At 35.3% G+C, this 15,561-nt stretch overlaps 1 protein-coding gene across 1 annotated transcript; it reads right to left on the bottom strand.

Moving 5' to 3' along the window:
• Nucleotides 1-4,111: 4,111 nt before the first annotated feature.
• On the bottom strand, nucleotides 4,112-6,061 carry LOC149807203 (E3 ubiquitin-protein ligase TRIM56-like). The gene has a single exon (XM_089952428.1). The coding sequence runs from the start codon at nucleotides 6,059-6,061 to the stop codon at nucleotides 4,112-4,114; it is 1,950 nt and encodes a 649-aa protein (XP_089808554.1).
• Between the last annotated feature and the right edge of the window lie 9,500 nt (nucleotides 6,062-15,561).

Here is a 15,561-nt window from a genome sequence, read left to right as displayed (position 1 = left end):
AAAGTGGGGTTTCTGAGCCAACCATATTTAGTTTGACGCAGATGATGATTTCCTTGATAGGTCATCGAGTTAGATAATCGATAATGAAATCGACGCTGCTGCCTCAACAAAGTTCTTTTCCTTTTTGCTTAGACTAATCTGGGTGAGGAGTAGGGGTGGAGGGGTATAAAAATCATTCTGTCGTCATAGTTCAAAAATATGGTTTGGCTAAAAAGTCCCCGTTATGCTCACTACATACGTCTAAATTTAGTATTGTTATGGATTGGTTCTCTTGATTATTGCTCTTTATAACATTAGTACATTATATGCAAATTTACCAACACCGCTAACAATATATATATATATATATATATATATATATATATATATATATATATATATATATATATATATATATATATATATATATATATATATATATATATATATATATATTCCAAATGCGCTTTATAAGTGCTTGTCGCCTAAACCATAAAATCTTAAATTCAAAAGAAGAAATTTATGTTGCTCATTTTTTTTGAGAGGGTGACAATGTTTTTTTTTTAATTTTTATAAACAAGAATTACTGAGGGTGAAGCGTATGTGCGGACTTGCTGCATCTTACGTAGCACATTCAAAGTCAACCTAAATACGCACGAATTAAACTTTGTAGATATAGTTCGGATATCAGCGGCCGACAGCGGTAAATAAAGGTTGGAAGAATTGATCTAAAATACGCCATGCCTTGCCTAAAGTTTTTGATACTTTTTGATGCGGACGCTAGAATACGACATGGATACGAAACTATAGAACCCTGCTGCACTATGCTCCATTTCACTCCAAATCCCTGTGACATAATAAATGGCCGTTAATAGGTGCAACACCACTACAGGATGGCGACAAAAGCTACAACATTTGTATCAGTTGGTAACCTAAAGTTACACTGCACTTAGAGTTTATATGGTGTTTCACGTATGTCCGCTGAGAAGTGACGTCAGACGTTGTCTCCGATGGAGAGAGAGAGAGAGAGAGAGATTTCAGTGAAAAGCTACGTACTGAATAATGCTTCTATTTATTGTTCCATCCTTTATATATATATATATATATATATATATATATATATATATATATATATATATATATATATATATATATATATATATATATATAAACACAATCAGGACAGATTCGTCGGCCGAAGAACATTGTGCTAGCCTCGAAGAGTTAAAAATGAAAGAAAGATGGAAGCTAGAATCAGGAAAAACGTACCAGAGGATAACGGAGAAATGGCATTAGCCCTACAAGGACTGTAGAGTACAGTGGACAGCACATCATACCAAAGAAAGCTAACCAACCCACATAACCAAAAGAAGCAAGGACTTTACGTCCAATTATCGGTTGGAACACCACTAGCTTGAACTGAGGGGAGCCACTTTGATAACTTCAGTTGGAGGCCAGACTAGGGGAGCTGCAGGAAGAACCGACCGAATAAAGAATTGGGTCTAGAGATAGCTACAAGAAAGGGCTTGCGAGAATTCCGATAGTCACACGGAAAGGCGTAACTCCATGAAATATCGGAGAATGGCACCGGGGAGACCGAGAAATGGAGCTGACCCAGAAATGTAGCCCAGATGTACAGCCGAAGACCGAAGACGATCCTGGCCAGATATGTGGGTGTGAAAAGGACCGTTACATTACCAGGATTGCCTGAATGTAATGATATGCGGTTTCAGTTTTGGCTTGGAAACTGCTTTTAATTATATCTTTATCTATGATCCTAATTTGATCATTTCGATACCGCCATCCAAAAATTTACTCTGGTTTAATTTAAATGCGTGCTACTAAATATTATTGAGTTATTTTGACTTAACTGATTGGTATTTTTTCAGAGAATAGAAGTACACTTTGTACACAAAATATTTCAAACTTCATTACTGAATCATTATGAAATTTATTGACTTATATTGATTTGATTAATTGCACAGGTTGCTTACATATTATTGGTATTTTTATATTGTCCATTAGAATAACTGGACTAGATTTGAACAAATACGAGCTGGCGTTTCAGGGCTATGTGCGCTTGCGCCTTTTGCTGGGTCCCTTGCCTCCTTGCCTCTCTCGGACATTTTATACCAGGAGGGAGATGTGGAACAATTTCCACCCGTCCATAATACCAGGTGTCTCATTTTGCGTCATAGTCGCGACCAATTGCGACTGACTTCTCAATCTGCTTTGGTTGATACCTGGTATCTCAGTAGAACAGACTGAAATTTCTTTATTTAACATGGGTGTGTGTTGGGTCCATTCCCACTCATGTATAGCCTTGCATTCAGGTCATTAGGGACTTAATATAGTCCCATGGCCTGAGGCTAAATTAACAACACTCTTTGAGTGTATTAACATCCTGCTGTGTAGGAATTAACCAGATGTACATGCCCTGTTGGGCGAACATGTCTATAATTTAAAAAAAAAAAAAAAAAAACAAACTTTATAAAAAGAAAAAAATTGCGACAAGAAATTATTTTTTATTTAAAAACCCATAAAATTCCAGCAATGAAATTTACGTTAGAAACCATTACTTCCGGTGAAAACCAGAAATTGCTCAATGTTCAGTAAGATGCAGCTATATATAGTTATCCCCATGTACTGGGGGTAATATAAATTATTCAATAGTCTAATGTATACGGTACAAATATCCAATTACATTACCTTGAAGAATCTTATCAGCGATGGAAATGAAAAGCTGGTGTGACTTTGAAAAGTGCTGATACATTACACATGTTTGAGTGCAAAGGATCGATTCCTTATATTTCCTGACTGATACTGGCGAGGAGCGTTGGCAGAGAGCAGTAACACCATGCTCGCTTACATGTTTAGAGACTTCAGGTTGCCGTCTTTTATTATTTGATTATTATATCACCAGACACAAAATATCACTTTTCAACCCTAAAACAGAATGATGCGATACAGCCGTTATCGAATATAGATTTAAATAAATACATAATTAATATGAAATTTATTCAGTACAAACCCATGTAGACAAACCGATTTTTGGAATGTACCATCCACCCACCTGGGAATAGTCTTTTTTCGTAAGATTTTATACATTGTTTTTTTTTTATACAAAAAGGATGTAAGTAACAAAATAAAAGTCACGTCCATCTGCACACATACAGAAGCCCATGTTATAATTGTGAAAATGATAACTTGGTATTTTCTATAAGCACAGAATCCACATGTTACATGTTCATTTGGCTAAACTGGCAGAATTACATTCGGTAAAACTAACTTATTCTAACATAATATGACCATGTCCCAGAAATCTAGCATTTCCGGCTAAATTACCGTTGGACTGTTACAAGGTTTTATATTTAAGTTAGTCTCCCTTCAGCAAATGACGTGATAGCAGTCTTCCTTCAGCAGCATAAAGTTACCAAAAAGCAAGTCAAGTTTATGTCAAACTGTCCAAAAATCTTTCTTGGATACGGCGTGAATCTCTATTTAACAGGATCTTTAAGCATATACAATGTCGTCCCATCCCGTCCACCTTCATAAACGTGAGAAAAATTGACGTAGACTAGTCTTCATGAACACGTGAGTAGTCAAACGATTGGCTGCTTTCACGTCATCTTGATAGATGCTGCAATATTAAACAGAAACCGGGGTGGAAAGCAGGTGGATAAGGTAAAATATGTGACACGAGGAAGAAAGAGATATAATCATATATAAATGAAAGATAAATCAGTGATCTGTCAATAAATCATTTAGACAATGATCTCGTGTGTGAGGCCATGTATAACTGTAGCGTAGGTAATTGAAATTGTATTGATGGGGAACATTCGGGTGGTAGAACGCCCTTATTTTTCGCTGTCAATATCTGTTTTTATTTGCCCCATCCCACGATATATCTGGCATCCCTCTGGAGAATATCATCGAACTAATAGATACATTAGTAAAATCTATTTTACCTATCTTCCATCATGACACATTCAAGAGACCTATCTATTAATACATATATAATGACTTCATTCTGGTCGTCTACACTAGCAAAACAAACTTTTTTTTTCTGAACAAAAGTCCAGTATGTATTCATTGGATAATACAGCTTGTTGTGCGACACAAGTCAGTGACATTATGCATACTCGCAAACATAAACATTGAGCAGGCCTCCTTTGCCAGCAATAAAGAGATGCCCCATTCCGTCACATGCCATACATCTGGGTCTGTCCAGGTCGTCTCTGCGGGTCTGATACTCAAACATGTACTCCCCCTGTGGGTTCAGCACGATTATTCGACTCCGGCTGTAGTCAGAAACAAAGATGTTATCAAACTGGTCGACGCAGAGACTTCCTGGAAGCCATGACTTTGGTGTTGTGCCCTTTAATTTAAAATCTTTAATTGTTTTGCCACTTTGGTCGAAGATAATAACTGTGTTCGTAAGCCAATCTGATACTATGATTTGGCCTTTGCTATTTCCTGTGACAAAGACTGGATTTTTAACTTTGGACCCCTTGACAGGAATAATCTCTTGAACAAGGTCACCACGGATGTCGTAGATCTGGAAGGAAATGTTCCTGTTGTTGGCAACGATGAAATACTGGTCCATCATAGAGGCCAGTGGATACGAAGAACCAGTGCTCTCCAGTGAAATCTTTCGTTTGAATGACTTGTCAAAAGAGATCAAATTCAGCGATAGTTGATCACTTGAGGCCAGCGTGTCGTGGCAAGTTGCTAAACTTATTGGTTTGCAGTTGGCGATCGTTTCTACAAAAGCGCCTTGTTTGGTGAATATTTTGATCTTTCTGTTTTCGTAATCTCCCACTACAATGTAATCACCAGGAAGACAAGCTAGACCTGTGGCTCTTGCCTCAAATTCATCCTCCTTTGCCGTCATTGACACACGTTTTACAAGATGCAGTGCTGCCACGTGCCTTGATCCGAATTTGATTGGAGCCTCGATGTGACGAGCAAAATCCCGTGCAAACGTTAACTCAAAGAGGCCAATTCGATCAATATTAAGGAAGATGTTTCTGAAACGAATATCAGGTGGTTTCCATTTCATAGGAGACTCACCGGTTTTCTTGGACTGAAGGGTTTTCAATCTCTTTCTGATAATTGGTTCGAGATAAAGAATCTCTTCATCTTTTCCATTTCCTACTAGATCATTGCAGAACTTAATGTTGTCCTCTATGATTGAGTAGACCTGCTGTATTTCTTTCTTCTTTTCATTACATAGCTGTCTTTGTTCGTCCATGCTTCGCCCAAGACTTTCAAGAATTTCTGCCTTTTCCTTTTCTATTTGATCTATTAACTTCTTTGCTGTTCTTTGAACTCCCTCTGCAAGGTCTTTTTCTCTCTTGTCAATATCCTCAAGCGTGATGTTGACGTTGTTTTCAACCTTCTTTAAACCGCCTAATTTTTGCCCAAGATTTTGTGCGTTTGTCGCTATTCCTGATCTTCGAATCGTCTGAGCTTCTGCGACAGCGGTGCAGCCGTGTCCTACATGATACTGTAATTGACATTCCCTACAGATGGGCACTAAACACGTTTCACAGAAGTACTTAATGATATCACTTTTGTGTTCTTTGCACGGAATGACCCGCTTGGCTCGAATTGTCTTGTCATGTGCACCGGTTGCCACCTCCTCTAGTGGCTCCACCTTGTGCTCGATGGTCATGCGTGTCATGCAGTGAGCCTTGCTGCAATCATCACATAAGAAATCGCCACAATCAAGACAGGTGTAGATGGCAAACTTGTCTTTCTTCTGCAGCTCGCAAATCTTACATCGGATGTCCTTGGCAGTCTTTGCTGTGTATATTAACAGCAAGCCATCGGTGAAATAGTTCTTTTCGAATCCATCCTCACCATTTTCTGGGATGCTTATGTCTTCGTCGCAGGTCGGGCAGTTGATGAGATCACGGGATTTATTGCTGTCTAGAATTTGCACAAGACACTTTCGGCAGATAGAATGAAGACAGGGCAACAGTCGAGGATCTCGAAGGCTATCTTTACAGAAACAGCAATCAAGGTTTCTGTAATCCTGCAGCGCTTGTTTATCGTTCATATCACTGTTCTCAGACATTTTCACTGAAAAAAACAAACAGCGATATACAGCCAACCTATTTCACAAATAACCTGTATGAGGCAGTTACTTGACTAAAATCCCCATTTTTAAGTCTACGCGAATCATATACTTTGAATAAATAACTTAACCACCTGTCTTTAGAGGTCAACTTTCATCATCATATATTTTGTACGGGTGCAATTTAATTGGAACATTTTGAATTTGACAGGTTTAGTTTTTGCAGCCATTAAGAATATATCTAAATAAACAGATTTTAATCACATATAATATTCAGACTTATATCGACAATATCTCGAAAGATGTTGTTTATGATTAACTTTCTAATAATGGTTCTTAAACGCACAATGTATTCAGCAAGGGACTGCGTGTGCCAGGAACTGAATGAGATGATTGTAGAAAAAACTGAGACAGAACAGTACAAAAAGTGTATTTGTGTCGTCTTTTAAATCTATTTCTTATATAGTCTAAGGGCTTTTGACTCTCACTGAGCCTGTGTCATAGCAATTACGTGACAGATACATACAAGACACAAAACAAACCCCCACAAAAATGTTGAATTTACAAAACTTCATATGATTATGGACCTTAAAGAAGTATTATTTCATAATTGTGGATACATTGGCGTATTGGTTTAAACCGCAATGATGACATGGCAACATAGTTGGCATTGACCAGTGAAAGAAGGAACACGAGTGACATCTATTTCCTAATAGAAAGTGATGTGGCCGTAGACTAAATTCCGAATAATTCATTTTCTCTTTATTAACAATAACACAACAACAATGTTAATACCAACAAAAACTAAGAAGAAGTAATAATTATAGGTAAGCAAATGAATAATGAACTAAAATGAAGGAATCATCCAATTGAAAAGGGTGGGCTCTAACAAAAGGAATGATTTTTTAAAAAAATAAATTTATTTTATTTTCTTGCAGGTGCCCGTTTGTATTCTTCTTGATTAAAGCCGCTTAGTTTCAATATTCCGTGGCGGTGTATCAGGTCAGATTCCTCCTCTTTCCTGGTTTCATAATTCTAGTTGCGGTTGTTGGCAATTGCAGTTAGTAAACTGACGCTGAATGTATGATCAGTCGAAGTTTTGCTGCTTGACTTCTGTCCAACTGTTTCGTCATCTAATCTGATACATGAAGATTAATTCGTTAGTGGAGTTTTTCGGTTTCTCTGTTAGACTGGATACCAGCAAATCTTACGAATGATGAGATACATATGATTCTCTGTTTGCATTTTTTTTTCTTCAATTTGAACCATCTATGCTCAAATTTGCGCTTGTCACTGTGCTATAAAATGTTTATGTCTCTACCATATGCTGACACGTTTCGTGTCTTTTATTACGACAGGGCCCAGATGTGCCATCTGGTTTTGGTTTGTGATTGGCATTAACTTTGGTATGATTAGGATGTCTCTATGGCTTTTCCTGTCTGGAACAGAGTACAACTGGTTTGTTTGGGAGGATTCACTTTAGTGTGTCACGCGATTACATGATGGGACATTGTTTCTGTGTGACTTGACATACCAATTGGTTGACTGGATGGTATATCAGAATTAACTTTTTGTTTAATCAATATTGTAAGAATTTCATTGCAGTTTTCTTGTTCGGCCATTTTTGTTGTCTCCGCTATCATGTCTTTATCGTAATCTTGGGTCATCAAATGTTAGCACAACTCCTCAGACCTTTGTTTGGAATGCTTCATCGTCGGGGTAAATTCTGTGCATTCTCACTTCCTGACTGCTTTACGGGATATCCCAAATGCACAGATTTGGACGACAACACAATTTCGAAATAAAACTTATATTAGATCCTTACTCATGCAATGTTTTGTAAAAAAAATCAAGGTTCTCTTGTGTGGGGTTTAATGGGGATGGTGTTGTTTTCTCGTTTGCTTGTGTCTTTGTTTAGTTGCCTTTGACAAAGACTCACTGAAAGTCGAAATCGCTTAGGCTAGTAATAACAAGTAAACAAGTAGTTTTGTAATGTTATCGTATATCTTATTATTTTAGCTTAGTTGCATGAATCGAAATTTTTTGCTCATTTGTTTTGTATGAAACATGTCGTGACAAAAGCTTATGCGTTCACATGTCACTACATTTTAAATATGGCGTAAATTAAAAATCAGTGACATGTGGGCATATGAATGGGTTGATAAAACGTCTGACTGTCCGAACTTATTACAGACCATTTATTTGTTTATTTCAAGAATGATGAATTAACTATTCAACTGTACGCTGATGTCAGTAACTCTGTTTTTGGTGATGGGGGTTGGGGTTGGGTGAGAAGTAAAACTGGAGTATCAGCAACATCTGCGCGTCCTAAAGATGTGTTCAAACAGGACTGACTGAGCTCGTTGATGTAGAATAAATGTTACATAACTTTGTATGTGACTCTAATGACAATATTACTAATAAGAACCATAACAACGGTTTTGGTAAATTATTTCTTGTTATTATATTTTCCGATGAATTTGATACTACATGCATGCATGCATGCATGCATGCATCCATGCATCCATCCATCCATTCATCCATCCATACATACAATCTTACATACATACATACATACATACATACATGTGTTGTACATACATACATACATACATTCAAATAATAGCTGATAAGTGTGGTATAAATGACACGTACTAGTCCTCTGAAAACAGTCTTACATACATACATACATACATACATACATACATACATACATACATGTGTTGTACATACATACATACATACATACATACATACATACATTCAAAAAATAGCTGATAAGTGTGGTATAAATGACACGTACTAGTCCTCTGAAAACATTTGTGACTTTAATAATTGTCATTTCTCTTGAAATGTTTTGTAATGTGCTGACTTAAATTGATGCAGTCTATATACCTTTTTCCTACACACATTTTACCTTCACTGTTATTAAGCATTTACCTGTTGACATTAATTAATTGTACATGTACCTGATGTATTAATTAATATTGACCTAAGTATTTATAAACTTCAGTTGAGTTTGGTTTAAAATCCAATTGAAAAACAGTGAGTAAATTTGGTTCATTTTTTGAAATTTGTGAGGAATGACGCAGCTAATCCAGACTTCGAAAACTATACTTCCCTAATATTTTGGCAAAATGTTTGACAAGTTAAAATAACACACACACACACACACACACACACACACACACACACAAGGCATGCCAGTATTGACGGCATGCCAAAAACTGTATAACCCCTAAGCCACCGTCACATTAAATCCCCTCCATAATTTATATATCACTATTATTTACTCGTAAAGTGAGGTCATGGCAAATTTAAATTTTTTATAAACACCATATAAATACGAATTCTGCGAAAAAGTATAAACGAAAGAATGAAAATGTTTCTTACCGTTCACACTTTCTTTCTCTCCGATTCTTATTTCAGAAGTGAATTAGCCCTTTATTGGTTGGAATCGTTGGTAGCAACCTTTATTTCGGCGATAACTTAAGTAAATAAGGTTCTAAAAGGGGAACTGATAGCGACACAAATTCATACCCACTAAATTGACGACATACATACCTTGATAAGTTCGTGTTGGCGATATTCAAACTGAATATATTGCCAATGTTAATGTGGCAAAGGCTCTAAGGCTCAATATTTTTATCTATACCTCAGACGTTACTTGTAACTAACATAACTAGGAACAATTCTGTATATTCTAATCTAGTCTGGGGTGTATTATTACGACTCTATGGGTCTTAAACCAAGTAACAGAGAAGAGCGAAAACCAACACGTTTTGCAAAATTCAGCTAATACTTTATTTCCCTAGAATACATAAGTGCAAATTCAAAAAGAACTTGCATTAATGCGAATTAAATCCCCCAAAATCCAAAACGTTTTATCACCAGTCCTAATGAATAAAGTTCTAATTAAATTCCAGTGGCATTCCAAATAAGATCCAACGCTGAAGGTGTTGACGTCACTGCAGTCTCGAATGTACTAATGGCCTGAAGTGTGATGATGTGTCAACAGTGTTTTGATGACTCACAATGATATAATCCAAGATATCCTTGTTTGAATTCACTATAATTCCAAATTAATGTTTCTATCCAAGAACATAACAGGTGAGCACTTTGTGTTTCCAGTGATTAATAATTTGATCTAATACATAATTATATGCCATATCAATATACTGAACACACCAATATGAGTGATTTCTTTTCAGATTTTATCATGAATGAATAATTTAACAGGCAAACAATATTATAAAGCCATCTACGTGACCTAGGTCACAATTAGCATTTTCCCAGCTCTTATAAAATATTAGTTATGTATTATTTGTTTATTAAAATAAAACATGATAATTGTGTTTAGTCAGGAACACAGTGAACTTGATTCTGGACAAGGTCAAGTACAAAATACAATTATCCATAGCATCTAAATAATTAAAAGAACTAACAAACAATGGGAATTACATATGTATTATAGTTTATTGTCTTATAAACCTAGATGTGCTTTTGTGGGGGCGCTCACCAATTATTATGTACTTTTGAAAGAGTGACTTATGTAAGGGGAAGTTGTTTGCATTTAAAACATGCACAGTGGAGAGAATGTTGGCATACCTCTCTGCTTACTTTAATGTAATCTGGCTGACATTTCTTTGGATATTGTACTTTTGGAAATTGTACATGATCTAAGCACACTGCTAACTAAAATGACTAGACAATGCCAGCTTCTGAAAGTGCAATGAATAAATTACCAAATATATATAAGATATAAAAAGAAATTATCAGCTTTTTTAAAGAAATACAATTTACCTCTGAAGTTCAGGAAGTGAAAATGACCAAGTGGAACTAGCATTTTTTTTTTTGAAAGTTGCACATCTGGAGTAAGGCCAAGCTGTATACTTTATAACCCATACTACACCCATCAATCATACACCAAAATAAAGGGAATTAAAGGTTCTTTGAACTATACCTATGATATACAAGGTCTTTTTAAAAAGCCAGTATAACGTGTGCGGAAACCGGGGAAATTCTGTTTCTTTAAAATTCTAACCCTATGCAAAGATGACACTGTAGAGCGCCACCTGTAAGTTTTGTCCCAGCAACTCCATATTGGATATATTTATAGTGCTTGACAATGAACTTCACTTCTTCACGTGGGATTTGGGTTGTAACATGCATAATGCAAAAAACAATTCTACATATTCTGAAGCAGTTTGATATCACCATTGTCATATGAACATGGCCTTTTATGGATTTAGTTATGGCCCCTGACTGATCATCCTTCTTTCTTTGGTTTCTGCAAAATAACGTTACCAAAACGTCAGCAAGATCTCTCAAGTGGCTTCAGATTGATGAGATCATGAATGAAATCGATCTGTTGCGTTCTGAAATAGTATTTGTATAGATTATGGCCCCTGACTGCCCATCCTCATTGCTTTTATTTCAGCAGCATAACATTATTAAGCTATATTGTATTTGCTGCTGTATATTGCTGGCACTGTTAATGATTTTGATGTCCAGCGATCCACGACATCATTCAAAAAGGAATTGTGGCCCCTGATAACCGGTGTTTCTGACTTTGTTCGCCTATTTATATTTGTTTTTTTTTTTCTTAAATATGCACTGTATTCAATTTAATTTAATCCAGTTGTAAGAAGATATCCAGATAGTGAAATCCTAAACAGAACACATGTTCTTTACTAAATTCAGTCGTTTTGCTTTTTCGTTGGAAATACAGATCCAATAGGTGCGAATCGTCCGGTTATGGAAATGTCACTTGCAGTAAATCATCCAATCACTTTGATCAAATAGAACTATTTCAAAAAATAGATTATAACCTACACCAATGTATTTATTATATTATATTATATTATATTATATTATCAGTAAACGATTATATGATAAGTAAGATATTGAATTACTATTAAGATAGTATGATGCATTTGAACATATAACTATTGGCACTACGTTTCCGACCATTTTTGGAGAATCACGGACAAAATAAATACTTTGCATCGACATTGAAAGTAGTGTATCAGAAATTGTAGCTCCCATGCACAATGAAAAGAACTGCTCTGAATGATGATGTTTGGCTACAAATTATGACTTTTAAGATAAGAAATAAAAAAAAATCCGTAGATCAAAATACTGTTAAATAATATGTAGATAGTGATGGAAAGAGACACAGAGAAGTGGTAGTCCTGACAGTCCGCTTTATTCTCTTCCAAAGAACAGTTTAACAAGTAGTCATAAATTGAAATTTTCAACCAAAAAAAAAATCGTAAGGTAATGGTGAGTCTGTTATTAAAGCGGTGCCGCAAATCAGTGGGATTCCTCGCATCTAGACATGTGGCATTTTCTTCTTTTGTATGAAACTGGGCTTCGACGAAAGACTGAAATAAATACACATATTATATTTTAGTCTTTTTGCTGATTCTCCTCTAAAAATGTGGAAGATCCCCGTCATAAAAAGTGGATTCTGGTTGATTGCAATGTTGAAATCTGGTGAACCTTTGTTGTCATTCATAGAAAAGTGCTGTATGTGTTTTGAGAATGAAGGTCAAGGTCAAAAGCCATCAATACAGTGGAGGAATAAAGCCTTTACTGAACAAGTAAAATGATGTTATTCAAAGCTAATCAAAAGTTATTCTAGTCTTGATTATTTATCGAGATTACAGTTTCTCTCTTTCTCAGTTTCATAAAGGTTGACGATGAGATTTACATTATTTAGCTGTTATCGCAAGCCCGCCCTTTCCTTTGCCGTTTACAGAGGTTTTGTTCAGATATTAGCCATCTTCGGATTGGATGTATACAAAATTACGGTTATTAGTTGTTACGTTTAATGTATTCATACACGGGGAAAAGAGGCTCGTAATGAATATATTAATGTATTGTTTAAAACAGAGTTCCAGTGATGATGTCAATTAGGGTGAACAAATTATTGATAAGGATTGACCGTTTATATTGTAACGTTCAGTGCAGGTGTACAGTACCAACTCCGAAATAAAGAGGTACAGCATCTTATCTATTCCTGCTGCAGTGACTTAACCAAAATAAACTGGATGATCTTCAAATAATTCAATTTTATACCTCTAAACGGTGAATAACTTTTTTTTGGTCTAAATATCCATTAAATACATTCATTCTGACGTCATTCTTCTCATGCGTGAATGCATTAACAATATCAATTAATATACGTATTTAGCACTCAGAAAATTAGACGAGGTTGCTCGGAGCCTGTAGGATGGTGCCAAAAGATACACTTTAAAATTATTTATTCTGGTCTTTTATCCCCATTTTTCAAGTTGGTTCCAGATCTCAGATACAGTGTACAAAAAAAATATTAAAGATCATACTTAATTAAAAATAAAAGCTTTAAAATTAAAGTTAAAAGTTAGTTCTGTCAAATTTTAATATGCAGAGAGAGAGAGAGAGAGAGAGAGAGAGAGAGAGAGAAGTGAAAGTCCTGACATTCCACACTATTCTCCTCCAAAAATACAACATTTCAACAAGGAGACAAGCATTGAAACATTGTTAAAACATCTAAAAGGTCACAGGGAGTCATTATTAAAGACGTACCAAAAATCGATGGGCTTCGCCTCGCGTTGACGCAAGTAGAATTTCTATTTTGTATGAAATTGTTCCTTGAAGAAAAAAATTTAACAGGTACGCATTCTGTTCAGTTCCTATTCCTATGTACATCATTTATAGACTTTATATTTTATCATTTTCACTTACTCCCTTCTGACAATGTGGAACTATCCCTCTTATAAATGGAATTCAGCCCTGTTGATCGAAAAGTTGGCGGGAATAATAAATTAGCTTAGCTTAGTGATTCATAGGGAAGTGCTGAACGTATTTTGGGAATGAAGGTCAAGGTCAATACCCACCGATAAAGGGATGGAGTAAACTCTATACTGGAAAATTAGAAATATGGACATATGATGTCGTGCCTGAATATGTCTTTTGAAAATAAAATATGTTGCCTTATTTAACTCTCTCTCTCTCTCATTTTATACATGATTTTGACCACATTTACGTTATATAACGGTTATCACAAGCACCACTCCAATTTCTTTGAAAGTTCACAGAGGCATGGTCTCAGATATTATCAAAACAAATTGACGATTATGTTTATATTTTTCGATACAGACCAGAATAATTTTCATAAATCAGATGTATTAAAAATTAAAGTAAAAGTCTAACTCGTTTGATAGCTTACTGTGATTGTCGCTAGTCTCTAATTTGAACATGGGTAAATATAGTCATTTGCGTATTTATCTACTATATATGTATATTCAAGTTGCATTGTTTATTAGTTAGGTCTTATTTAATTTTTATTTCATTGCATGTTAATGTAAAGTAACATTGTATGTTGGACTTGGCCTTGTCCAAAAGTGAGTTCATTTTTGCTTGACATGAATCGACTTTTTTTATTTTATTCTGTAAACAACTAATATATAGCTAAATTATTTTCTGTATGTGCGGCTTTAAAATCAGACTTATTATTAATAGGAACAAATATGTTTATTTGGGTCTCGATCTGGGTTTTGGAATTTTCTTAGTGTATTTGACACAATCCAGGTTATCGTTACTAATAATGACTAATAGTTTTAGTTTGTATACATCAGGATCATTCTAAAAGGTTATTTTCCATTCGGGAACAGTTTTTTTTTTATATAGAAAATGTTAATGGTGACCTGAGGTCAAGTAGAGGATTATAAAATCTTGCAAATGAGAGGATTTTTTCATTCGTGCTTTAAATTCTAGCGCACTCAAGTTGTATTATATGTTGTGTCCAATATTAATTTTGGACTGGAATTTTTTTCTTCAAATTTCTGATTTCAAGTGATTATGTTCTCTGAAAATACAAGCGCGCTGATAAAATTCTTTCTAGGGATATTCGTTGGAATTTATAATGAATTAAAACCTGGAATTATATTACTGTGTTTCAACAAAAGACAATTTTCACACCAACACTCTAGGAACTACCACAGACAAATCTTCACCTTCAGTTTTTTATATCTTTTTACTTCTACTGAATTTTATTCAGGACTCTAAATCATTAGGACTTGTGTCTGTAATTTTAGGACTATTTTGTGACTTAATTCGCAATGCTGAAAGTTATTTTTCTATTTTTCACTCGTTTCTTCGTAAAGAAAATTAATACACCTTGTGTTAAGTCAAACATACAGCGTGTGCACTATTAATATCATGAATGAATTCAAAGCAATTTGTTTTGTTACTAAGCAGATGACATCGATAGTACATACGTTAGCGGAAAACTTCCATTCTATCGATTACTATGCTTTTTACAGTACTGCGATAGCAGGTAAGTTTGTAATCTCAGTGATAAATGTATGTGTTGAAGTTCACTCGGGATTACTGCCACGAACCCGTTAGAAGATCTAGAAATATGGACAAAACAAATAAACAAAACAATCGACTGTTTAGATGCTTTGCGCGGAAAAACAGATACCGTATTCTCGAAACTTTCTAAGCAGGAA

This window comes from Sinohyriopsis cumingii, chromosome 1, assembly GCF_028554795.1.
Source record: "Sinohyriopsis cumingii isolate HCF-2022 chromosome 1, ASM2855479v2, whole genome shotgun sequence".
NCBI lineage: Eukaryota > Metazoa > Mollusca > Bivalvia > Unionida > Unionidae > Sinohyriopsis > Sinohyriopsis cumingii.
This window is presented reverse-complemented; position numbering and strand designations above follow the sequence as displayed.

Bases quoted from the DNA above. Each gene is read 5' to 3' on its own strand.
- LOC149807203 (XM_089952428.1), bottom strand. From the start codon at position 6,061: ATGTCTGAGAACAGTGATATGAACGATAAACAAGCGCTGCAGGATTAC.